This window comes from Malaclemys terrapin, chromosome 10 (genome assembly GCF_027887155.1).
Source record: "Malaclemys terrapin pileata isolate rMalTer1 chromosome 10, rMalTer1.hap1, whole genome shotgun sequence".
Taxonomy (NCBI): Eukaryota; Metazoa; Chordata; order Testudines; family Emydidae; genus Malaclemys; species Malaclemys terrapin.
The window spans coordinates 78,467,803-78,494,850 of NC_071514.1; the positions used below are offsets into that span (position 1 = coordinate 78,467,803).

General features: G+C 47.7%; 1 protein-coding gene across 2 annotated transcripts in view; it reads right to left on the reverse strand.

The window, feature by feature from the left end:
- Positions 1-17,246, reverse strand: part of MMD2 (monocyte to macrophage differentiation associated 2) — a 41,646-nt gene extending 24,400 nt beyond the window's left edge. The window contains exon 1 of one of the 2 annotated variants that reach the window (XM_054042576.1): positions 16,926-17,246. In XM_054042576.1, the coding sequence (XP_053898551.1) occupies positions 16,926-16,972 (47 nt within the window). In that variant the 5' untranslated portion in view covers positions 16,973-17,246. Of the gene's footprint in view, positions 1-11,973; positions 12,056-16,925 lie in introns of those variants that run through there. The other variant, XM_054042577.1, reaches the window with a different exon arrangement.
- Positions 17,247-27,048: the final 9,802 nt, after the last annotated feature.

A 27,048-nucleotide genomic window follows, 5' to 3' on the forward strand; every position in this document is an offset into this window, starting at 1 on the left:
GCTTGGCACTGACCTCCTGAGTGACTGTGGCCAAGTCCCTTCACATTTCTGTACCTCGGTTTCCCCATCTGAAAAGGAGGGTAATGATGCTGACCTTCTTTGTAACATGCTTTGAGGTCTACCGATGAAAAGTGTTATATGAGAGCTAGGTATATTCCTCTTAAGAGGTGATTAGTGTGATATAAAGCTTGAGATGCTCACATTATATACCTGTGGGGAAGTCATGTGAGAGTTAACCAGTCCCCACCGCTTCCCCGCAAAGCGCTCCTGAAACCTCCCTCGCACACGGTCTTCCAGGCTGCAGGTGGCTAGAAAAATCTCTTGGCAAGAGATGGGACCAGGGCACTTGCCAGGAGGACGAATGCGTCTTGTTGAGAAATCCTGACCCCTTGTGGTCAGGCATTAAGCTGCACCAATGGTAAGCGAAAACCCTGGAAAGTAACAGCATGGTTGTCACGTCTTAGAAGCAGGGACCGGTCATTGCATTGTTCCCTCAAGTTCTATGCACATATACAGTGCTCTCTATATCTGTTTAGTATGGAAAAGGGTCGAGAACCATTGCTATAGAGTCTTCTCTCTGCAGAAGACACTAGCTGCCAAGGTCTGAAGTTGCTCACCCATGGAGGGCATCTACCTCAGTGGGTTTGGCCAGCCAAATCATCATGCACGTTGGGCACTGGCTGTGTTGCTTTGTAATGATGTGCTAAACTCGCAGGAAGCAGCCTAATTATAAGCTAGGGAGGAGAACGAGGACCGAATCCTATTAGTAGGTCCTGTAGCTGGATCATTAGAAGATGACAGGTCAAAAGCGTAGCATGAGCCAGGGCCCAGCTTACAGGAATTCACCCAGCGGACAGGCACAGTGGCTCGAATACACACAAACAGTGCTCAAGCCTGGGATTTTGTTCCTGGGACTCCCATGTGTTAGCACAGGACGCGTGGTCTTGATCATTGCTTAGGCGAGAGCTGGGGAAGAGGGGATGACTTGCTGTAGACAGGGGAGATTGGGAAGCCAGGAGGGGCAGAGACATAGGGTTGCCAACATATTTCAAAAATAAGGGACTGTTTTCTTAGCACTCCCGCCCCATCCTCCTCCCAGTATTATTATTATTATCATCATTCTTATTAATAATAATACTAAGCAGTACTCACCTACCCTACATACCCCGAGGTATTTCTTGCTGCTTTTTGCAGCACTCAGCAACTCCCAATCTTGTTGTACAGAGATGAAACAATAAGGGACCTCCCTTGTAATAAGGGCTGAGAGGGACTTCCTGGCATTGGTGATATCATCTGTCAGAGGCCATTACTTTCTCTGTCTCTTACTTCGTAATGAGACGCTGTCACTGAGCTGATCGGGGCTGGATTTATTTGCCAATTCCATGATGATTTCTGGAGTGAGTGTGACGGATGATTGCCAGGGAAGAGGCTAAAGAATAATCCTCTTTTTTAGTTCCGAAGAACCTGGAGGGCTGCTGGGTGTTGGCCGGGGGAGGGGCAGTCAGTACCAGTTTGCTCTGTCTGAAAGCTCAGGGGATGAAATTAAAGATTGTCTCCCATTTGGGTACAGGGGAAGGGCATGGTGGGTGCAACCTTTGGACACCTGTTTGTAGCCCCTAGATCAAGACCCCAAACTCTGCAGGAACAATAACATGTTTTGCCCAAACCAAATGACTGTACAGTACTATAAACATTCTAAAATACCTGGTTTACCTTCTTACCAGGCTACAGGGAGAGCTCTCCCACTGAAACTTACAAATGCAAACTGTAATTCTAACCCCATCCAGGTCTGCCATCTGCAGAAACACCCACACATGCCTACATATCTGTACGTGTTGTACTCAGTGCCCGCTTCTCTGCATCTGGGTGCTCCTTTCCCAGCTCCTACGCGCACATATGGCAATCCAGGTTCGGAAAGTTCAGCCTTGTGTGTCCTATACTTTAAATACAACTTCCGTCCTCCTTTGCCCTCCATGCTGGGAGGAAAAAAGACACTAAATCTGTTCTTGGTTTTACAATCCGTTTCCCTGGGTGGAATTCAACCTGCTAACCACTTTCCTCTTTCAGCTTTTGGACTGATTCCAGCATGCATTTCAGATGGAAGCATCACGCACAAGGGCAGAGTGGGGGTGTGTTGGGAAGGTGGGTGTGAGGGAACAAAGCATTCTCTCTCTGTGCTGTTTTAGTGTAACAAAAGGGACTGGCAGCTTTCCGGAGGGAGCAGAGTGAGTCCGAAAAATGGAAACACAAAAGGCTCGTTATCTTCCTAGATGACACATGTTTCAGGGCTGGTGCCTCGTATTTTCATGTGTTTATACATAGCCTAGCACAGTGGGATCCCAACCCTGACTGGGTCCTGTGGGTGCTACTACAATATAAATGTTAAACAATAGCACAATAACACACACAATGTGTATTTATGCAAAAGGATGCTGAAACTGAATGGTGAGTCTTGGGTCCAAAGACAAACACTCTTTCAGGCTCAACCAGAGCAGTTCAAGCACTAAAAGCAGCAGGGGTCTACTGCTCAAGGACTAGGCCATATGGCGAGTCAGACTAAACGGAGCAGATTGAGGGGTTTCCCTGGTTCCAAATTCAGGGCCTATGTGATTGGTTTTAGGCGGTGTCTCTCAGAGCGAGAGAAAGGCAGGAGGAGTGGCGTGAGTGTGACCCAGAAAGGAAGCAGAGAGACAGAACTTCTTGAGCACAGAGCTTGCTGGAGTGGCACCCAGGGGGATTTCTGAGCAAGGAAGCTGTCTGCTGTTGTTTGTTTTGACTGTGTTCAGGGAAATAGGACTTTGTGTACATTCTTTGTACATAAACAAAATCATAAACCAAGACTATACCTGACTCAAATTAATGATTTTTCTCTCTAACAGAAACAACCCTGCAAAGCCCTGAGTAATGGCTCAGGCCCAGGAAGCAACAATACATATACACATATACACAACCACATACATAGGGTGACAAGGTGTCCGGTTTTCGACCAGAACACCTGATCAAAAAGGGACCTTGGCTGCTCTGGTCAGCACCGCCAACCAGACCGTTAAAAGTCCAGTCAGTGGTGCTAAGGCAGTCTAGTCCCTACATGTCCTGGCTGGCACCACACTGCACCCCAGAAGCAGCCAGCAGGTCTGGCTCCTATGCAGGGGGGCCACGGGGCTCCGCGCACTGCCCCTGCCCCGAGCCACCACTCCGCACTCCCATTAGCCGGGAAGCGGGGGAGCGATGCCTGCGAGCAAAAGCAGTGAGTGGAGTCTCTGGCCCCCCAGCCTAGGACCCGGACCTGCTGGCTGTTTGCTGCTTCTAGGGCGCGTGCAGCGCGGTGCCAGCATAGGTGCGGGAAGTAGGGATACGGGGGGTGCTTCCCGCACCTATGCCCTGCTCCCGGCCCTCCACTCCCCAACCCCTCACTTCACCTGTGGGGGAGGGAGGGGAGCTCGGGTCCCAGACGGTGGTCCGGGGACCCCAAGCTGGCCCTACCCCCACTCCCAGGCCTCCGTTCCCGGGGCTCTGCTCCTGGGGCCCCGGCTGCTGGCCCCATGCCGGGGGCCCCGCGCCTGGCCACACGGCTGGGGCTCTGCTCTTGGCCCCACGCGTGGGATCCTGGCTGCCAGCCCCTACTGGGGCTCCGCACCTCGCCCCACGCCTACTCCCAGCTGTGGCCTCAGCCCCCTTACCTCTGTCCATGTTCTCTCCCCTCCCCTCCCAGAGACACAGCCCTGCTCCCAGCCTCGGGGGTGAAGGGCAGACAGGGTTAAGGAGGCTGGCTTTCAGCACCTCCACTACTAAAAATGTTCCTGCACCACTGGATGCCAGGACAGGCAGTCAGCCTGCCTTAGCCCCACCCCCCGCTGCACCGCTGACCGGGAACAGCCCGAGGTAAGCCCCCGTCCCAACCCCGAGCCCCAACCCCCTGCCCCAGCCCTGAGCCCCCTCCCAAACCTGGAGCCCCCTCCTTCACCCCAAACCCCTCATCCTCAGCCCCAGTCCAGAGCCCTCACCCCCTCCCACATCCCAACCCTCTGCCTCAACCCACAGCCCCCTTCCGCACTCCAAATCCCTCAGACCCACCCCGCAGCCTGGAGCCCCCTCCTGCATCCCAACCCCTCATCCCCACCCCCAGCAGGAGCCCTCACCCCCTCCCACACCGCAAGTCTCTAGCCCAGCCTGGAGCCCCCTCCCGCACCATGAACCTCTCATTTCTGGCCCCTCCCTGGAGCCCGCACCCCTAGTAAGAGCCCTCACTCCCCACCTCATCCCAACCCCCCGCCCCAGCCCAGTGACAGTGAGTGAGGGTGGGGGAGAGTGAGCCAGCCAGGGAGGGGAAATGTAGTGAGCGGGGAGGTGGGGGCTTGGGGAAGGGGTGGGGAAGGGAAAGAGGCAGGGTTAGGGTGTTCATTTTTGTGCGACTAGAAAGTTGGCAACCCTACACATACAATGTACACACACACAAATCTATATATAGAAGGCTGGGATTTAGTGAGTGGATAGGTACCCTAACCCCTCTGAAGTACAATAACTAATACCTATCCTGCCGAGTAACGTGCCTTTGAAGATCCCCGCCAAATCTGTAGATATATATTTTTTCCAGCACATTTTATAGCATTTATTTCTATGATAACTCAAACTCTTACATGACAGTTCCTGATACTGGGATAATAGCAAATCATTTTTTAAAGCAATGGATTAGTGAACGTGTTTGGAGATTAAATTGCTGCTCATTGCAGTCGCTTTTTTTGAGCTTTCTGACAACAGTTGCTTATTCACAAAAACGCTTGCAAATCCCAAGTGTTTTGAAAATTTTAGCAAGAATGCCGCCAACGTGCATTATTTGTTATTTGCGTGTTTAAAATGTTTCGGTCAACCAGTCAGGGAGCAAATACAATACTACGTGCCCAGATACTAGAAACGAAGGTAGTATTATAGAGGTAGTTACTGTGAGAAATTCTGACCGTTACTCTGTTTAGTATGTGCCTCTCTGGCAGCCGGAAAGCCATCTGAGCTGGCTACGCTAATGCAAAGAGAATCCCTACATGGCAAAGTGCCGGCCTAATGGCATTATGCGACTCTCATTGCAGTTTCTGACATGAAGGACATGACAGGAGTAAAGGGGATAAGGCTGGAGCAACCTGTACACCAACAATGGCTGCTGGAATGGCTCCTTGGAGTCATGGGGTACTGGGAATAACTTTGAGCAGTCTTCGCACTGCTCTAATATCAGGGACTAGTCCGAGCTCGCCACAGGATATAGGGACTACAAAGATGGTCTGAACATACATCTACGCCTCACTGCCATGTTTACCCAGAGAGCACAGCTCTTCTGGATCAGAGAATCTGGCCCATCACCTCAATAAAGTGTGTAACAGACACCTCGCCCTGTTTAACACTCTCGGTCCAGGCTGTTAATGGATCCACAAAACTCTGCAAAGCACCCACAGGCACGGCATCTATTTCAAAGTCCCTGAATAAGCACATGCCATTCTCTTTAGCTGTCAGACGCTCCAGGCTGCTTTGGTGTATCGTCGAAACAAACACCTTGTGGGAGATAGTATGGTCTAGTGGCCTTGGCCTAGCAGTCAGGTAACCTCGGTTCTAGTCCCAGCGCTGCTGCTGAGATACCATCTGACCTTGGGCAAGTCACTTCTACTCTGTAGTTTAAATAATAAGCTTTTTGAGTAGAGACTGCCTCTCCTTATACATATGCATAGCTTCTTGTGCAACAGGGCCCTGGGGTTTCTAGATGCTCCTGCAATATAAATAATAATAATAAGCTATCCAGATTATTCCGTGAATATTTATGAACAACCAAAACATCTGAAGATCATGACTGGTTTGCAGACTACTCACTAGCTGTGCTTTTAATGCATGTTGTTGGTAACAGTTTGACCATCTCTAATGTTAGGTTTTCTCAGCTAACGTTCTTTACTAGAGATGGGCAGTGCAGCGTAGCCAGTCAAGAATGAAGATAATGATTTAAATCTCATAGATTCATAGATTCTAGGACTGGAAGGGACCTTGAGATGTCATCGAGTCCAGTCCCCTGCCCTCACGGCAGAACCAAATACTGTCTAGATCATCCCTGATAGACATTTATCTAACCTACTCTTAAATATCTCCAGAGATGGAGATTCCACAACCTCCCTAGGCAATTTATTCCAGTGTTTAACCACCCTGACAGTTAGGAACTTTTTCCTAATGTCCAACCTAAACCTCCCTTGCTGCAGTTTAAGCCCATTGCTTCTTATTCTATCCTTAGAGGCTAAGATGAACATGTTTTCTCCCTCCTCCTTATGACACCCTTTTAGATACCTGAAAACTGCTATCATGTCCCCTCTCAGTCTTCTCTTTTCCAAACTAAACAAACCCAATTCTTTCAGCCTTCCTTCATAGGTCATGTTCTCAAGACTTTTAATCATTCTTGTTGCTCTTCTCTGGACCCTCTCCAATTTCTCCACATCTTTCTTGAAATGCGATGCCCAGAACTGGACACAATACTCCAGTTGAGGCCTAACCAGCGCAGAGTAGAGCGGAAGAATGACTTCTCGTGTCTTGCTCACAACACACCTGTTAAGTATCAGGGGGTAGCCGTGTTAGTCTGTATCTACAAAAACAACAAGGAGTCTGGTGGCACCTTAAAGACTAACAGATTTATTTGGGCATAAGCTTTCGTGAGTAAAAACCTCACTTCTTCGGATGCATCCGAAGAAGTGAGGTTTTTACTCACGAAAGCTTATGCCCAAATAAATCTGTTAGTCTTTAAGGTGCCACCAGACTCCTTGTTGTTTTTTTAAACACACCTGTTAATACATCCCAGAATCTTGTTTGCTTTTTTTGCAACAGCATCACACTGTTGACTCATATTTAGCTTGTGGTCCACTATAACCCTTAGATCCCTTTCTGCCGTACTCCTTCCTAGACAGTCTCTGTATGTGTGAAACTGCTTTTTCCTTCTTAAGTGGAGCACTTTGCATTTGTCTTTGTTAAACTTCATCCTGTTTACCTCAGACCATTTCTCCAATTTGTCCAGATCATTTTGAATTATGATCCTGTCCTCCAAAGCAGTTGCAATCCCTCCCAGTTTGGTATCATCTGCAAACTTAATAAGCGTACTTTCTATGCCAATATCTAAGTCGTTAATGAAGATATTGAACAGAGCTGGTCTCAAAACAGACCCCTGCGGAACCCCATTTGTTATACCTTTCCAGCAGGATTGGGAACCATTAATAACAACTCTCTGAGTACGGTTATCCAGCCAGTTATGCACCCACCTTATAGTAGCCCCATCTAAATTGTATTTGCCTAGTTTATCGATAAGAATTTCATGCGAGACTGTATCAAATGCCTTACTAAAGTCTAGGTATACCACATCCACAGCTTCTCCCTTATCTACAAGACTCGTTATCCTATCATTTCTCCATCTGATCCTCTCTGTCAGTCCAAGCATAAAATCCTTTAATTTCCAGAGATGAGCCTGAGCAGTGAACTTTGGATCCAAACTTTCCTGACATTTGGATGCTTGGATCTGAGGTTTGGTTCTGGCCCGTCTCTGCTAATTAACTGATGCAGAATATGCCAATTTCTTTATCAGGGGGCCTCACATTGTGTCGCATTCAGAAATAGCTGGCTCTAGATTTTGAACAGAACGTGAACATCTTAAGGTTCAAGTTACACTTGGCTCTGGTGAAACACAAACTCTGGGTTGCACCATTTGTTTGTTATATCATGTTCCCTGTGGTCACTCAGACTCTGATCCACATTGTGATCGCCTTTTTATCTAGCCATCTGGGTCCTTATATGACACCCCTTTTGCTGTTGGAGCTGAACACCTTGCAAGAATTCCAAATAAAAATAACACCCTTTCTCTCTTTCCTGTCTGGAGAAGTATTTAGTTCATAGATTTTAGTTTGTTTCCTTGTGTGTGCGGGTTGAAATTACTGAGTGACAGCCGAGTCAGGGACACAAGTTTTACATTTAGCTGTAAGCTCAGTGAGGCCTGCTGTCATTCTTATCTCTTGCAGGGCTCCGTTTCATAGTCTAGCAACTCCTGGGAAAATTCTGTCTCCTCACTCATGGGCATCCCCCATTGGCCAACAGTTTTGTAATTCCTTGTGCATTGTATCAGTCAGTGCAAGGGAGTTACATGGGGACTGTGCAGCGCCAATGGGTCCAAGTCTGCTGTTAGAGATACAACGGACCCTTTGGAGGCTTGAGTCCAGCTCCCCAGGACAGGACATACTCCCCAGAGAGGATGCATTGTATATTAAGATGATACTTTGTTTGCTCTTGAGCCAAAATTGAGGCACAAATGAACTCTGCTAGAGTTACTTACTCAGTGAGACCAGACTGCTCTTTGCTTTCATCAGGGGTTTGTTACTATGGGCCATTTCGCATAAACTACTGCCTGGAGGCTGCTGAGTGCCAGCCTGTCTCCCCAGCCCGGGGTTGAGCTAATATCACATCCAAGTCTCTTTCAGGCCTTCCCTCAGGGCATGGTTTATTAATTCAAAGGGAAGCTCACAAAATAACACAGAACAAAGCTACCCCTGTCCCCAACCCAGGCAGCGGGGGCCCAGAGGCCTTGCACTCTGCACCACTCTCTGCTCCAGGGCTAGTCCCAGAAGCCAACCTCCCTCTTGCCGCTCTCCTCCAACTGAGCCCTCTCACGCTGAGCCCTTTGTAAGGATCACCTGATCCTTTCCCACCTGGATCTGTTAATGCAACAGGGCTCCCTGGCCGCTTGTCCTTAAAGGAGCAGCCCAGCCTCTCACAGCACCTTACTCTGCAAGTAGCCCCATTGATTTCAGTGGGATTGCTTATGGTCCACATAGAGGCAGAATCTCGCCCTGGGAAGGGAAGGGAAGGCGGAGACACAGGTGTGGCTCCGATAAGCACTTGGTGTTATTAATCTTTCGAGCAGCTCTGTACTCGGTGCGATGAACCACATCAATTTTTAAAGCATTTCATTCGCATAGTTTTGTCCGACACGGGTTAAGGGGAAAAAAAGAAAACAGCTGTACAAGGCATCTAAGGTCCCTCGGAGGGCACGTCTGAGCCGGTGTAAGCCAACCGCACATACTCAGACATATCAAGATTTATTTGCTAGGCAGCCTGGCACAAAACTTGCCAGACCCCCTGCAGTTCAAGCAAAATGAATGAGTCTGACTGCAGAGCAGTTGTTCCACCACGGTTCGACAAAGAAAGAGACTCCAGACGTAGGACAGGCAGCACTGTTCTCTCCACGTTTTGGATCTCGCTTAACCTCATACTTCATTTCCCCACCATTTCTGGTCTTACTGTGCTAATTATGGAGTTTTGGGTCTCTTCTTTTAGTGTTGGTAAAAGATGTGATATAGATATGCTAGGGACGGATAGCCTCTGTTTTTCCTAGATCAGACATACCTATCGAGCCTGAGAATAGCTGGTCCTCTGAGTGGGCCAGGGGCCCAGCCGACCTCTGACTGGCTCCACAAGGAGGAATGAGGTAGCTCAGGTTCACCTATGACTAGCTCACTCTTTGAGCTGCTGGGAGGCAGGAAATTAGGCAGGGAAGCACCTAGGCAAGATAAATGGAAGCTATGTACAGGGAGGCCTATGCTAGAGAAACAGAGGCTGCTGGGAAGAGGAACAGTTCCCAGAACATACAGAGAAGGCTTCTCAGGGGAAGCTGGTGAGGGGGGCCCACAGGCAAAGGAAACCAAGAAAGAATGCTCCTGGGGGGAGAGTTTCTGAAAGGAAGGGACTCTGAATGCTACATCTCAGAGAAACCTAGCTCCCATGAAAGTCTTCACCAGGCAACAGCAGAAGGCCTGGAAAAAGAGGAATTATATTCTGTCCTGAGGTTTGGCCTCCATGGGGAACTGGACCCTGGAGGAAAGACCCTCCCCCGGTTAGTGACAAGAGGCCCCTGACTCCGGAAAAGGGTTCCGGGTCATGAAGGCCTCACTGGTAAGGGACCTCTTGGACATGATTAGGGTTGACTCAGCCCCTCCTTCCTTCAGCTAGAGATGCTGGGGAGCAGTTCTAGGTGTGTAACGCTCTGCCTTTTCGGACTGAATAAAACTAGCTCCCTGGTGGAGTGCAGTGACAAGCCTCACTGGACTTACTAAAATCCTCACTCAGAGAAACAGGCTGAGAAGCAATGGTGGTGGTGCTGCACTGGGCTTCCAGGGGGTGTGCTAAGGTTGAGGGCCTCCATTACACATGGGCAGAGGTAATGCAAGATACCCAAAGAGAGCTCCCATGCTACCTCCCCACTGACCTAGAGAGATTACTTCTGGAGGTATGAGGATAGTTCATTCTTCAGAGCCCATCCTGGTGCTACATGGTGACAATTACAATAGTTATGTTTGTGATGTGTGCACCTATCCTGCAAGAACGAGCCAGAAACCCATCAAACTCATTTCACTGGATGACAAGGACTTTCAGTCATCACCGAGCTGGGCTGGATTTGAACAAAGCAATCTAAAGGTGAAATTTACCCATGTGCTGCCTGACCCATCCTTTCTCTTTTCATCCTATTGTATGGAATCCATGTACTTCTCTGACCCATCCCTGTACCTCTTTGTCATTATGCACTATACTCGGATCTGTGCCTTTCCTGGCTAGGCAGCAGATTCTAAATATGTTCAAGTTCTGTGCTCGGATACATTTTACACAATTCCTAGTGAAGTCCATGTACCAATGGATATCTGAGGGCAGATTTTGGCCCTTAAGTATATTAAGGATTCATCTCCAAACATTGGTGCTGGAAATAGGGGTGCTGCTGCACCCCCGGCTGTGAAGTGGTTTCCATTATATACAGGGTTTACAGTTTGGTTAAATGGCTCTGAGCACCCCCACTATACAAATTGTTCCAACACTCCTGCCTCCAAATATAGCTTCCTTGTTGGGAAATTTAATTGGCATCTTTCATTGCAGCTTCTGTTTTCATTGTTATTCTGTGCTTACGTGCCCAGGGCAAGAACAGACAAACTGAATGAAATCTGGGGCCTTTTACCTGAATAAATTAAATCTTGAACCTGTGTTAGGTAATTGCTATGATTCTGCCCATCCGCAGCATGCGGTTCCCCCATGCACCCGTGCTCTAGATCTGTTGAAAGAGTCTGCACTCAAGTTGCTTTTTATCGTGTTTCCTTTACATTCTGTTTCTTGATTACCAAAGTAAAGAAAGTACTTTTGTGTGCCCAAAGGGAGGGGAGCTAGGACTTGTCCTTGGCCTAGCTGTGTAAAAAGAATCCATGTTTTACTGAAAATCGGCAACAACATTCATAAATAATAACAAAGGCTTTGGACCTCACTCAAACTCAGTATAAGAAGCAGGTGCAACATCCACTGGAGCCTCTGGGTCAAATGAAGCAGTGATGTGGCCGGAGGGGTAAATGAGTTGGGGAAACAAGTGTCAATGGCAAAGAAGTGTAACTCGCACTTATTTGCCATTCAGTGGGTGTGCAAAACAAGTGTAATTGATACGTCGAGGTATCAGACTGGGGGCGTAGCAGGAAAAAGCAACTCAGCGGAGGTGGTAAGATGAAGCGGGTGGAATCTGATCTGCTTTCACCTAGGGTGTAACTGACACTGACATTTACGTCATGGCTGAATCAGGCCCCTTGCGTAGAAGCGGATTGTTCTCAAAGATGGATGTTACGCAGTACGGAGCAGCACCAAGTTACAAATGACAGAGGGGAAGTTTTTACAGTTGAGATGCTTTTGCAGTCCCCCTCCCCCTCTCTTTCTCTCTCTCACACACATGGCCACAAGCAGAGTCTCAAAGTGAAGCTGGTTTTCCATTGTATTGTGAGAGCCATTTTCAATCTACAGTGCTCAGCCTTCCTTGGGAGCCCTCCAGTCAGATTGTCTGGGGGCCTGACATGTTAGTGCCAAAGGGGCAGCTCTTGTGGAAAATTGGAATAAAGCAGAAGACGCTTTTTAAGGGGCCTGTTTATACGAATGATCTGGCTTGAATGACACTACCTGAAAATAAAGGGCTTTCTTGCTCATGGAATGGAATCAAATTCAGTTTCTTCTCCGCTGTTATATACTTTCTTCAAATTCTTTCTTTCTTCCCATCCTCCCTCTCTTTCTGGAGTCATTTAACATTTAGAAGTGAGCCAACCCTGGATGAATCTTGGGCAACATTCTTGCCCCCTGAGCAGGGAACATTTTCCCGTCTTATCTGACAGTTCATAAAACACACCCACATTGATCGCTTTCTTTCATCTAATTCTCATTGCTTAGGTCTTTCATCTGGCTATGTTTCCAGTGCATTTATTGATGACCATCTGACATTAATCTCTTCCTTCCTTGGGTCTCTTGAATCAGAAAAGAAAAAAAAAAGAAACCAAAAAAAAATCAGTTCCAGATTCCTCTTATGAGATCATGAATTTATGCTATTTTCCGGGGCCAATCAACTCCACAAGAGGGAAAGTTTCCCACCCTCCTCCAAGCTGTGTCAAGATGCCTCTAATGCCTTCCCGAGAGGCCAGGCTATACCTGCACCTATTTCTATACCTTCCTGAGTCAGATACGCCAATGAGTTGCCCATCACTCCCATGTGTACTGGTCCTGGCACAGACCTGTGACTGGTACTCTTGGCTTCTTCTCCCTACCATAAGACCCAATTCTGCCCCTGTTACTTGTGCTGAGTAAGTGGTGTCTTACTTCAGGAATGGTCCCGTTGCAATCAATGGGCTTGCATATGGAATAAGATTAATTGATTATCAAGTCTGAAGGGACCACTGTGATCATCAACAGAGGCCATCAGACTTCCCTGAGTTAATTCCAGTTTGAACTAGAGCATATCTTTTAAAAAAAAAAAACCACGTAATCTTGAGTTTAAAACGTCCAGTGATGGAGAATCCACCACACCCCTTGCTAAACTGTTCCAACTGTTAATTACACGGACGGTCAAAAAAAACGGCACCTTATTTCTAATCTAAATGGATCTAGCTTTAGCTTCCAGCCATTGGATCTTTGTCTGCTAGACTGAAGAGCCCATTATCAAATTTCCGTTCTCCATTTAGCTACTTATAGACTGGGATCAAGTCACCCCTTAACCTCTCTTTGTTAAGCCAAACAGATTGAGTGCCACTACAGCATGCTTCCCATTCGGCTGTGCATGCTTTATCTTACAGCGGTGCTTGGCCTGCTCCAAACCCAGCTCCCAGCTAATCACACAAGGTGTCAAGCTCTGGCTGCTTACGGCCAAGGCATTTGGCTGGAGAAACGGGAAAGCTGCCGGAGAAGCCTGGCACCACAGCTGTCATGCCTGGTGCAGAAAAGATTATGGGGAAGAAGTCCAAGAGCCCAACAAAGGGAACCAGCCTGGTGTCACTTTCTAGGTCATGGACATCTGACCCCATTCCTCCTGGGGCTTCATCTCTGCTACGCTGTAGATAAACTTCACAAGTTAAGGGACCGATCCTGCAGGCTGAGTCCCCTCGGTTCTCATTGACTTCAGAGGAGTTGATGCCTCTCAGCACCTCCCAGGATCAGACTTGATAAGGACGTATCTTTGCCATGTGGCAAAAGCAAAAGTGACAGTGAAATGCTGAAGCTGGTGGCATGCTCCTGCAGATGGCTACCTGTCAGGGGATGGAGATTCTGCTTCCTTTTCAAATGCACAGCAAGCGCATCTCCCTGCTGGCTTCACTCTCAGGTTCCTGGGAAACTTTCCTCTCTGTTTCACAATGCTCCTCTCTGGCGCACAGCCTGAAGCTGTATACTGTACACCTGTTGATGGTGGAAAACATGGCATGTCCCCTGCTACCTTGATATGGCAGCGGGAGCTTATGAACTACCTGTGTGTGTGAAGGTATGATCTCGTTTATAATGTGTGGGTCTGGCATAGCAAGGGTTTTCAAAGGATCCGCACCCGTCACTCTTTGGGCCCCAGGCTGCCCGTTGCTTATACAAGGACAAGGTAGCAGAACCCGGTGGATCCTGATTCCTTAGCATGCTCCTCCCATCCCCCAACCACGCAGCAGAAGGAACGAGATGTACAAGGGAGCAGACGCTCTCCATGGCATCTTTTTTCCATGAACAATGGATAGCTGCTTGAAGCACTGGTAACTCAGCCTCCAGGTCTGCACATGTGGGTAGCCAGTCCGAGGGCACAATAGCACCAACCGGAGCCATGCCGCAAGGAGGGGCTGGGGGACAAAAGAGCTGCGGAGGGGCTGGCCCTCTGAGGAAAGAGCAATTCCCATCCCTGCATCTCTTGCTTCCTCCACGATCATCCTGGGGAAAAATTCAAGGAAACTCTGTGAGGTCACTCTCCTCCCATTGAGATACACATGGTGGGGAGGTATAATTTGGCCCTTTTTGCACTTTAAGACGCCTTCTCCATAAATCCCCCAACTCAGATTCTAACTCCCAGCCAAGGAGCAATGGCTGGAGACCTCTCTTTCAACGCCAATCAATATACTGAGAGTGGTCACTACCCTTAAATCCCTGAAGTACAAGGCTTCCCTTTTCTGGTCCCCAGCCCTTCCAGCTCTTGCCAAGCCGGGCAATCCAACTCAGATCTCCTGCTCGGCACGGCACTGCCCAGTTCGAGCACTCAGCTAGTCGCTGTGATATATTTTTTATCCTTTGTGCTCCATGAAGAACTATCAAAAGACTTCAGCAAAAAAGACTTTGGAAAACAAAAGCCTGGTCCTTAGGTTACATGTGGGAGAAGCTTTATCTTAACATGCAAAGAAGTACAATGCTGCTCATTTGGTCTGATTCCTCAGTTCCCAAATCCAGTCTCTGCATCCCAGTGAAGACGAAGAGAAGACAGAGAGGAGCCTTGCACCTATTTTCAGTGAGTAAGCCTCATTTCTACTCACATCCCCCACTATTCCAGTCCTAACAATGGGCTCTTAGCAACGTATTCAACATGCAACACTTGTTGCACAAAAAGTGCATTCAGTTACATCTAGCAGATCAGTTTCTCTAACTGGACAGAGAGGGACTTTCTAAAGAGGGCTCGCTCCAATGGCTTCCAAAATGTACTTTGGTTCGGTGCTCAGAAAATCTACATCATTTAATTGATCTGATCACTTTCCTATTGCACTTTGTAAAAACAAAACAAAAAACTTCTGCCTTCTCTTGGTTATTAAAAAAGGATCTGTCCTGGACAAGGTTACAAAGCATTGCCCACAATTGCCCTGTAACTCACCCATTTTCCCACACGTATATAGGGAGAACAGTACAATTGCCAAAGGGTTCTTCAGTAGGAACACATGGTATTTAAATGGGCATCTGAAGAATGAGAAGTGAGTCTTCATTCAGGATTTGTGTATATCAGCTTCAAACTCAGTTCCTAAGACAAACGGACTAGGAAAGCTGCTTTTCTATAGAAATCTGATAACCATTTGGAATCTGTCAACTCAGCAGCTCTTTCTCCACATCACAGAAACCACTCCCACCACAAGAATTGGCATTAGCAGCTGGGAGAGAGGCTAAGGACTGAACACATACAGAGACTGAACTGTACTCTAGGTGCTTCATCCAGGTCAGGGCTAAGACATACAGACTAAGGAGCGGTGTTCAGGGAACCTTGCACAGCTCTTGCCTCTGGGTCCCTGTCCTGTGCATAAAGGACTCAGTCTAAAGGGCTATGATCTGTTTGATGCCTTTCCCCAGCACAGAATTCACTACAGAAATTCTGTTTTCAAACACCATCTCACGGAGCCTTTCCATTGCAACATCACGTTATGGCTGGCTACAGATGATACTACATAAATTATTATACTTTCCATTTGACTCGCTAAGCCTATCTTCAAGCCTGAAATGCACGATTCAGGTGTACATTGCATTTCCTCTGTCTAAGATGCCCGACAATAATTTTCTGTTGCACTTTACACAGGAATATGGGACTGGAAGGGATCTCCTGAGTCATTGAGTCCTGTCCGCTGCTAGCACAGGCATCCCCGCCATATTGTCCTGTTTAAAAAGGTATCGTGCTCCACCTTAAAAGTAGTAGGTTCCTTGCCCTCACCACTCCTAGTGGAAGGCTGTTCAAGGATCTCACTCTGATGGTTAGAAACCTTCTCATTTCCAATCTTGGGGTATTCATGGCCAGTTTGTACCCATTTGTTCTTATGCCAACATTGTCCTTTAACTTAAATAGCTCTTCTCCCTGCCTGGTGTTTTCCTCCTGAATGTATTCTGAGAGAACAAGCCTTTGTTTTGGTAGGCTCAACAAGCCAAGTTCTTTGCCTCCTCTTGAAAGATAGATTCTCTCATTCCCTGATCATCCTAGTCCCCCTTCTCTGCACCTAGTCCAGTCTGAATTCATCTTTCTTGAACATGTGTGATACCCTGAGTTTCATTGTATAGTGGTTGGATGCATAGAATATGCACCCCTTGACCAGGACTATCCATTCATCAGGTATCCTCTTAAGCAGGTGCCACTATAATGGATCCCAACACACCTGAGCCATTAAAACAAGTTACCACCACTTGTAGGGGGCTGATTTTTCAGAGGTGCTGAGCACCCACAACTCCAAAGGATGACCCTGTGTCAAAGTGTCCCAAGAAGGACACCCAAATATTGAAACAGCCCAAAATCAGTGGCCACATTTGCCTGAGTTTTTCCATTAATGAAATGGGGCTAGTAATACTTATCTCCCAGGGGCATTGTGAGCCTGAATTCATTCAGGTCTGCAGAGGTGCTATGAAAGTGCAAAGGATTGTTGTTATACCAGGAAAACAAAGCAAGAATATCAGCCCTGCAGGTGCCCTGTGCTCGGAGGAGCTCCACATCTTTCAAACCCCACTGTCAGCTTTATTCACTCTGTCCTGCAAGCACCACCCTGGAATTCACTCCCGGCTTCCTCTAGGGAAGGGCAGAGGTTGGGAGGGATCCTGGAGGGTTTCAAAACACAATGCAAAATGGTTCAGCTACAGGAATTAAGAACACAGCCACTTGGCTTTACCTGGCATATCTTGTCTTCTGAAAATCCAGGATTCTGGACATGAACATCTTGGCAGTTCCATCAGAATCCAGCTCTGGTCCAGGGAGTGTTGAAGAGGGGGGAAGGTGGGTGGAAGAAGCAGAGTGAGACAGGCAGGAGAGGAGGAAATTCAGAAGCAGCAGGTTAAATCCCAGAGGTGGATTTTCAGCTCAGTAGCGGACAGGGGGCAGGGGAGTCTCTGTGATTCGTCTGACCCAAGGAGGAAACAGCAAGCCCCGGGGTAACCGTACCAACTTCATCCGTGCTTGCTTTGTCTGCTGGCTCAGGCATGTAGAGGTAGCAACTCACAGGACCAAGGACCAGATCTCTCTCTCTCTCTCTCTCTCTCTCTCTCTCTACCCCAAACACTGTGTGTGTGTGTTTAAAATGCTAAAGAGAAAAATCAAGGCCACCCTTAGTTTCTCCTGCCCCCTGTTGCACAAGAGAATAATACAATAAAAACAAAAGCAACCTAAGAGAGAGCCAGTGTGTGTGTGAGGGAGGGAGGGAGGGTACGTGGGACCTGCTGCAAAATAATCCGATGAGGAGGAGGAAAAGAAGGAAAGCGAGCGAGCAATCCCATCCTGCCCCACATGTCACAGCAACCTGCCCAACCTGCCTTATCCACACAGCCAGCTTGAGCGGAGCTATAAATACACCCAGTGGATCAAATAGCAGCAGATTTGAATTTAAAATGTAATTAAAGCATGCCGAGGGCGGAGCTGCAGACAGATGGACAGAGACAGACAGAGTGCGGGGGTGGGGGGAAGGGGGCGTGAGCAGCTGTTGATGGGCAGAATCACTCAGTGCTTCCCCAGACCTAGAGCCCTTAGTCGGCTTCGCTTGCCCCCAGCGAGGGCATGGCCTTCCTCACCTTCGCAGGTGTTTTGGCCAGGTGACTCTTTTCTGCACAGGGCTCACGCTTCCCCCAGGACCAAGCTGGGGCCCTTTCCCTGTCTCGAGCTGGGATGCTGGTGAGATGGCGCCTTTCCGCCCTGGCATCCTGGAGGGCATCTTCTAGGGAGTGCTGTTCTCCCTAAGCTGCCGCAGCTGTGGGTGGAGGGACATTTCTCCCCTTTCAATCTAAATGCACCTTTTTTATTAGGGCATGAAGGTCAACAGTTGTAGCCCAGGGCTATTTCTAAACAGCCCGTGGGAGCAGGGGGATGAAGCAATGCAACAGTTAGCGAAGCAGGGCTCTGCACCGAATGGTGCTGCCGGGGAGCTGGGAACCCCAGCTCCTGTCCTTCTCTGTCTGCCTCCATCACACTCCCTTTCTTTGCCTTTCATGCAAGGCCTCTCCCTTCCCTCTGTGCCTGCCCCGCCTCTGGATCTCTACCCCTCCCCCCTAACTAGTCCACATAATGTGCATTAATGGATGTGCTTGGGCTGAATGCACTGGGGATTTGCTTCCACACAAATGCATGCCACTCGCTCTGCTCCCTTCCTGTACAGTTACAGGGGAAAAAAGAAAGGAGTTTGTTCTGCTATAGGGCAGTCTCCTCCCTAAAGGATCCATGGGGTGTAGGGGCAACGGCCCTCTCCTTAGCTATGTCTCTTTCCTTCCCCCTTCCCTGAAAAATCTTAGATGCTGAAAACTGCCACAAACAGAAGGAGCCAGGCTGAGCAGAGTTAGGGGGGAGTAGCCCTGTGTGTTTCCATTCAACAAAAGAGGTCCTTTTTGCTGGCGCACAGGGTCTTAAAGGCGCACACCCTCCCCATCAGGAGAAACATGACCTGGTTTTGCTCTGATGCCGGAGGGAAGTTCCAGGAAAACAGTTAACGGGTTAGATTCCCCTCTTGTGCCTCTTTTATACCCAACTCCATTGCCTCCAGTGGAGTTCCCCCCTGTACATGGATGTGCCCAAAGCAGAATTTGGCACCAGGTCTCTCTGCTCTTATGTATGAATGCAAGTTGATATAAACCAGTTGTATATAAACTTGATGTACGCTGTTTAACTGAATCAATGTGTAGAGCAGTTTTAGTCAAAGGGGTGCAATACGGCGTGTAGACCAGGCCATCTTGTGATATTTGGCCAAAAAAGGAAGCTGAGTATAAGGTGTGATTTTAAACCAGTCTAGTTAAACCAGTGCAGCTTTGTGCCTGGACATTCTAAAATTGATTGAAACCTGGTTTATATTGGCTTAGCTTGCATCTGAAAATGTAGAGGTGGCATCTACATGGATATGACCAGCTTTAAAATGATAGAAGGGCTTGTCTACACACAGCTTTTGCATTGCTTTAACTACATTGGTTTGAAAATGGTATCATTAAAGTGGTACAGCCTCCTAGCATGGACCATGTGGGTACGTACTCAGGGCGGTTAGCCCATGCTCCTGGGGTTACACTACAAATTTTGGCTTTGATAGGAACTAGCATGAGTATGTCTATGCAAGCTGGGAATTGCACTCCTAGCTTCCATGTATAGACATAGCTTTAGTCTTGACATGCAGAATTCCCTGATATTCTATTCCTAAACTTCTCTTAGAAGTCTGCTAACGAGAGTCAATCCTATGTGATTTTGTGATGCAGTACTAGGTTAAGGGCTAAGTACTATGCTAAGACTTTCAAATTGATTTAACTGTTGACATCAGGAAGATTTAAACCTTGGCTTCCACTGACCCACCGTGTCACCTAGCTCCCTCTAACTAAAATCCAAAACTCATCTCAGTTGTTTGGAAGTGTAGCCAGGTTTCTTGAGAATCCAGTTATGTGAGAAGGACAGCTTCCGGGAGGAGTTCATTTCTGTGCCAGAATGTATTTCCCTATTGGTCAAGGATTGGGGCAGCATGAACCAATGGACAACAGCCAGTGATCAAGAAAAATAAAGCAAAGGGATACGCAGATGATTCTGCACAACATTTCTTTGCTTGTTTGGGACTTTTTAAAATTTGACTCAGTGGCATGGCTTCCCGAGGGCTCTCTGATATAGTGCCCAAAGCACTCCTGGGTATACTTGAAGTGTTGTCGGTTTGCTACATTTGGAGCTGTACCCTGCACAGCCCAAAGGGGATGGAGTGGACAAATTTATTACAGCTTGCCCTGAGATGGAACAAGTCAGAGGGCAAGGAAAAGGGATAAATCCATAGCATCTTTCTGATCTCCTTCTCCTACCATTAGCAGTCAGCACCACAGTATCCAGACCCCAGATCAAAAACTGACACTCACATTAAGATCATCTCTGAGAACTGCTCCTAGATGCCTGCTGCTCACACTTAGAGATTTATTTCAAATTGCTTCTCCAGCCTTCATGACTGCGGAGAAGCTTTTGCCAGGGCTCTTTAGTGATGTCTATTTGCTCCTTTACCTTTCATCAGACATAATACAGGCATTTTGGGAGAAGGAAAAACGTCGACAAGTAATGCTTAATGAACTGAAAGTGCGGTCCCTGTGGGAGCCCATCCCCAGTGGAGCAGCCTGAGGGGCTGCAGAATTTATTGGCAAGGGACACCTGAAATGAACTGTCAGGACTAAAATAGACTGGGTTCTGATGGCAAAAGGCAAATTGAAGGAAAAATAAGTTCCTATTTTTGAGGCATGAATTCAGTTGTTATAGCAACTAAAATCTCACAAATCAAGCTGCGGAATAACTCCAGAGCTAGAGCTTCATCTGACTCTTGGTGGACAGATAATTGCATTGAACTGAATATCATCTCAAGGGCGGGAAATGGAGAAATTCACCCACATCCCAGCCAAGCGATCAAATGAGCTGGGCAGTCCAGCCCACATGGACCCGCCTTCCCCCGCCATGCCCTATGTTCAGATACCTTCGCCAGAGTATTTGTGCTCTAGGGCCTGGGTCTCACTTCCCCTGAGATATGAGTAACTCCCACTAAAGTTATGGAAAGTTACTAATATCCCGGAACAGGAGAATTGTGCCCCTGGGTGTTTATTTAGTTATGTCTATTATTACTTGTATTACCGTAGTGCCTAAGAGCCCTAGTCCTGGACCAGGCCTCATTGTTCTAGCACTGTACAGGTACAGAACAAAGAGAAGGTCCATGCCCTGTTTAGATTAGAAGCAGACAAGACAGATACAGGGTGGGGGAAGAGGTATAACGCACAAGCAGAAGGAACAAAGTGGTCTTTCTCTTTTATTTCACAGAATCCTCTAATCAAAGAATTGTAAGGCTGAAAGGAACCTTGAGAAGTTCTCCAGTCCAGCCCCCTGTGTTGAGGCAGGATCGACTGAGTCTAGACCATCCCTGACAGGTATTTGGCCAAGCTATTGTTAAAAACTTCCAGTGATGGGGATTCCACCACCTCTCTTGGAAGCCTCTTCCAGAGCTAAACTACCTTTAGAATTTAAAAGTTTTCCTTAATATCTAACCTAAATCTTCCTTGTTGCAGATTAAGCCCGTTACTTCTTGTCCTACCTTCAGTAGACAGGGGGTACAATTGATCCCCATCCTCTTTCTAACAGCCCTTAACATATTTGAAGATTATCAGGCCCCCCTCAGTCGTCTTCTCTCAAGAAGAACATGTCCAGTTTTTTTAACCTTTCCTTGTTTCGAATGTGTGCCTATCATGATGGCATCTAATTTCAATAACTGCTGGTTTCTGGATGCTGTAGAGAATCACCATCAATTTATAAATCAGAAAAGCAAGGAGGAAGAGACTGTGCTGCAGTTTAGAACCATCCATCAAAGGTTTGGAAAAAAGGTGAGTGTCCAGAAGTGTTCGGAATGCTAACAAACTTGGACCACAAGAGGGAATGTGAGCTACAATGGGGAACAGTCTCCTGAACCCCATCCCATCCTCAGTCCTAAATTGTGACCAGCTATGGAATGTGAGCAAATCCATCTCCACTGCTCTCAGCCATTCTGCCAGTGCAAAGGGGGAGATGGGTATCTGTGATCTTGGGCATTGATGAACCTGAAAACAAGCTATTTGTTGTCTTGTCCACCTGTGCGCTTGAGTATTTATGGTCCTGGGTCCTCTGCATGTCTGTGGCTATTTCTGGCCCTAGTATTGGTGCACCTGAAAATGTACGGTCCTGGACATTTGCTTTCCTGACAACGATCATTGAAGTGTAAATCCCACTCCTTGCTTTCATTTGTGATTTTTCCAGCCTGCCTAACCAGACTTTTTTTTTAAATTGAGAATTGAAAAAGCTTGTGCCTGACTCTTCTAGGCTGTTATTCTTCCTTGTAGTTAGGGGGAATCACTAGTAAATTGAAATTTGTGCCCTCACTGACCATCCATAGCCATTACCTCACCTGTAGCATACCCATAATTCCCCAGGCAGGCACGCCATTACTCACAATAGGACCACGGGTAACTATATTTAGATGGTAGGCTCCTTGGGGCAGGTACTGCCTTTTATTTTATGTTTGTACAGCACCCGGCACAACAGGGTTCCAGTCCTGACTGGAGCCTCTGGGTGCTAGTGTAACACATACACTAAATAATGATAACAACAAAGTATGCACAGTTAGACACAGATCTGTAGTAATGTTAACAAAAGCCCAGCTGGGAAAAAATCTGTCAGTTGTCATGAGTAACTCTGACCTTGAGAAATTATTATACTGTCTGGCATACATAGCATAAGCCTGCCTACACCCAGCAGTGATCTGATCGTGAGTCTGTACACCGCGACTCATGGATTGTGAGGATTCAAAGCACAGCGTGTTTCAGACTGTCACTCGCTTGAAAGCTTGTCTCTCTCACCAACAGAAGTTGGTCCAAATAAAGATATTACCTCACCTGCCTTGTCACTTGCTGTCCAATCTGCTATGCCTGAGTGACCTCCCGTGGTATAAAGCAGAACTGCAAAGACACCTGCTGTATATATACTTGCAAATCAATCACACATATAGACACAATTCAGTCTGTACATCCATACAAACATGCCTATTTATCCCATTTCTTCTGTATGTCTGAGCCATACAGTAAAGAAAAACGACATGTGGGGAAATTAACCCTTTTGTGAAACTTTTTTCCCTCCAACCAAACACAGATCACCCTCCCTATGCACATTCATACTAATTGGTGGGTTTGAAAGCCATATGTAGGCAAGATGGTCTGCTGCATGAGAGGCCTGGTGACTAGGATAAGAGACGGTGGGTCAGGAGACCTTATTCCTTTATTTGCTGCAGACTGCTGTGTGGGCTTGGGGAAAATCTCTGTACCTCTGTTTCCCTCCAACCCTTATCTATGTAGACTGTCAGTCTCGCAGAGCAGGGACTGCTTCTTACTATGTATTCAGTGTCCTATGTACAATCAGCTCCTGATGTCTCTAGGCGCTACAGTAATATACACAATAATAATAGTGCATAAAGCATAAGGCTAGGTGTTAGGAGACTGTATCTCTGCCACTGGCTCACTCTGTGACCTCAAGCAAGTCATTTAACCAATCTGTGCCTCAGTTCTCCCTATCCGTAAAATGGGGGTAATGCTAATTACCCACCTCATACAAGTGCTGTGAGGCTTATCTAATTAGTACTTGTGAAGTGACTCAAAACCCCTGGATGGAAGGTGGAATAGAAGGGCAGAGTATTAAAATACAAGCTATAAATATTTTAAAACCATCCCATCCAAATGACACTCATTGTCCTGAGGCTGTGTTTAAAAGGAGACATTTCCTTGCCTCTGACTCACTAATCCTAACTGAAAAAGACAATAGCTCGCTCAGCGGTTTCCCTGCCACATGTCTTGCTTGTCAGGAGTGTTATCGTGCACGTCCCAGGAGGTCAGAGCTGCTCCGCTTTGTCTCACTGCTCTCATAGCCTAAGAACAAGCAAGGTGACAGGTTTGATCAGCTGAGAGATCTCAAAGAGCTACTGCTGATAAATAATACATACTACAGAAGCAAGCAAGGACCCGAAGCTGCCATAGAGAAAGAGAGCTCTACAGGTTACCGGCACATTTAAACACACTGCCAGCACTTGCGTGCAGAATTTAGTGGATCAGAACGCATGCCAGAGGGGTGGTGGGGACTTGCGGCGTAAAATCAATCACCTTGGCGGGGCAGGAAGGAAACCATCTTCAGAGAACAGATAGCAGGTCAGTGAGCGATAAACCAGACCTGTAAGGTCTTTAATACTGCTTTAAGTCTGCCCGGCTAAAGCTGGTTTAATGAAAGATGCCACACGGATCCTTAAGCTAGTAGAGCAATTCCTTAGACTGTAAGCTCTTTGGGGCAAGGAGTGTCTTTTTCTGATGTGGCTGTTCAGGGCCTAGCACAGTGGGGTCCTCGTCCTTGGTTATTTGTAATATAAATAATGATTATTGCTAATAATGGAGCAATGGTTCTCAAACCGTGGGCCCCCTGGTATTCCACACCACAATTCCAGGTGGTCCATGGAGATAGCCATGATATTGGAGCCTCCTACATTTTTCAATCACTGATACCTCCTGTTGTCATGCTCACGGATGAAGGTAGGCGGGGCTAGTGGCGGGAGCTCAGTGGGCAGGAACAATCTCTAGGGTTCAGAATCAGTAGCAGAGCCAATAATTAGGCCAAGGGGCAGAGCCAGAGACAGGTCAAGGGTCAATACTGGGTATCAGGGTCCACATGGGTATTCCAGCATTCAAGCAGGAATCAAGGTCCAAGTCAGAGCCAAGGTCAACTTTGGGAGTTTGTGTGGACATGGCAGATAGCTAGCTAGCAATCCACACCATTACCTGGACACTCCCTGGAACACCCCTTGGGTTTATATAGAGCGGGGAGCCAATCGGGCATCATGAGGCTGCAGTCTGTCAAACCCTTTGAGGCAGGACTTCCTGTGGCCTGGGTCTGTGGTGGAGTGTGAATAGGGGAGTGCAAACTGCTTACAGCTACTGCTGGGTGGAGGTGTTCGCTGCCTAGCAACCAGGCACACTGGGCCTTACACCTGCCAATACTGGCTAGGATGACCAGACAGCAAATGTGAAAAATCGGGACAGGGGTGGAGGGTAATAGGAGCCTATATAAGGAAAAGACCCAAAAATCAGGACTGTCCCTATAAAATCGGGACATCTGGTCACCCTAATACTGGCCCAGTCCAGGACTCTCCTGGTGTTTCCAGAGACTCCACTGACCACCTGCCCTCAGAAAAGCAAGCCCTGTGCACAGCTTCTTCAGATGTTAATTCAAGTTTGACGATGGCACCAAAACAGGAAGGGGGAAACCAAACACACAGATGAACTGCACCAACTGCAAAGTGATCTGGAGACAGAAGAGCAACAGGGCCAGCAGTGAAAAAGGGGGGAGTTCCCTGACCAGTCCAAAGCCTTGCACCCTGGGAAAGGATACAGCAGGGATACAGAATGTGGGGGAGGGGAATGTAACCAGGTAGGCCTGGACATCAAATTAAAGCTTTGCCTCTTCCTGTGACCAAATACGCTGACACTAATGGACATATTTTTGAAAGGGCTCGGTAACTAACATGCATCTGACGTGCTGCACTCTTGAAAACCTGGCCCCAGTTGTGGTCTCCTTCTTCTGAACATCCCAGCCCTATTTTCTAAGCCCAGCTGGGTGATTTACTCACTTTGTGATCTCAGACAAGTCATATGACTTCCTTGTGCTCTAGTTAACCCAGCTGAAAACACTGGGTCAAAAGCAAGCACCTCGCTGGAAACTTAGAAGCTTCCTCTAAGCCAGCGTTTCTCAAATGCAGCCACCAAGGGCTCTTCTTGCGGCCACAGCCTCCTGGGTTGCGATGGGTGGTGGGCTGGAGAGGGGAGTGTGTGTCAGGTCGCAAAGTAGCCACCCACCCCCCTCCCTGGTGCAGCACCTTGGTGTTGGTTGCTGGCGCTGCCAGCAGGGGTTGGGCCCTGCCCCCTCTGGAGCCTCAAAAACCAGAAGACAAAGAAAAAGAACTAAAATATTATTATTTTCAATCATGACTTTTGGTGAGTTAACTCATGATTTTTTAACGTTAGAGGTTGCCAACATACCAGTGTTCAGGCCCTGAAACGAGCCCATAGTAGAAGCCACTGAAAAAGCAAAGGAATAGGACAGACTCCAGAGCTGCAGCTGAGCGGGTGAACACTATTATGGCAAGAAAACGAAGCCCCATCTTACTGATAGATGATCGCTGTGGTCTAATCGACCAGGGGCTAGCATGGAAGTTGATATACCTAAATTCTATCCTTAGCTTTGCAACTGAACTATCATGGGACTTTGGGCAAGTTTTTGTGCCTTTATTTCCCCATCTGCAAAAGGGAGTAATGTTTATTGTCCTTTGTATAGCACTTTGAGACCTACAAATGACAATGGCTATACAAGAGCTAACTCTGGTTATTAATGCTGCTGTTAACACTGAGGGAAACTGCTCCTCCCACAATTTTAGCAAGGTCTAGGAAGATATCTAGAAAACTGGGGAGTGGGGGTTGTAAACATGAATTCCTGATCCCACAGTTCAATAAACCAGGGTGTACACACCTGGATGTTCTTCACTGGCATGTTAGAAACCCATCTGGGTTTCTGTTACTTGTATTCTGGTGGTGCCTAGAACCCCTTCCCATGCCCCGGAGATTGGAGCCGGATTGTGCCAGGCACAGTACAAACACAGGAAGAGACAGCCCCCGCCTGAGGAGCATAAAAACTATATAAGACAGTGGGAGGGAAAACGGAGGCCCAGCGTGGGGCCAATGAAATAAGGGTCCCTTCAAATAAAAGGTGGATAGTGACCCTAGGCAAAGTGACTTGCCTAAAGCAGAGCCAGAAATAGAACCCAGGGCACCTGTTCAGTGGGTATTAGTCATGGGATCCCAGCCACCAGGATACCCACCTGAGCAGGTGTTATCAGGGGCCCCACTAAGAGCAGAGCATCATGCAGCGATTAACACACCCATCCCAGCCTTAAGAAGGAGACAGGGAAACAGAAGTAGGGTGCCCCCATAACTGACAGCCTCGTTAGGGTCTGCGGGAAGCAAACCCACTCCTGCGAACCGCAGCGCGCCACGTCTCCCATCCATCCGCTGACCCAGCCAGAACCCACTTAGCTTGGGACAGCTGCGGGCCGCCCTCTAGCAACGTGCCCCGCGAGCGCATGCGCAGTTTTCAAACGTAACCGCGAGCCGCCCGCACAAACGCCTGCGCACCAAGGTACGGTGGCCGGGCGGTAGCGGAGCGCCGACAGCGCCTGTGTGGATTGAGAGGTTCTGGGGAATGGG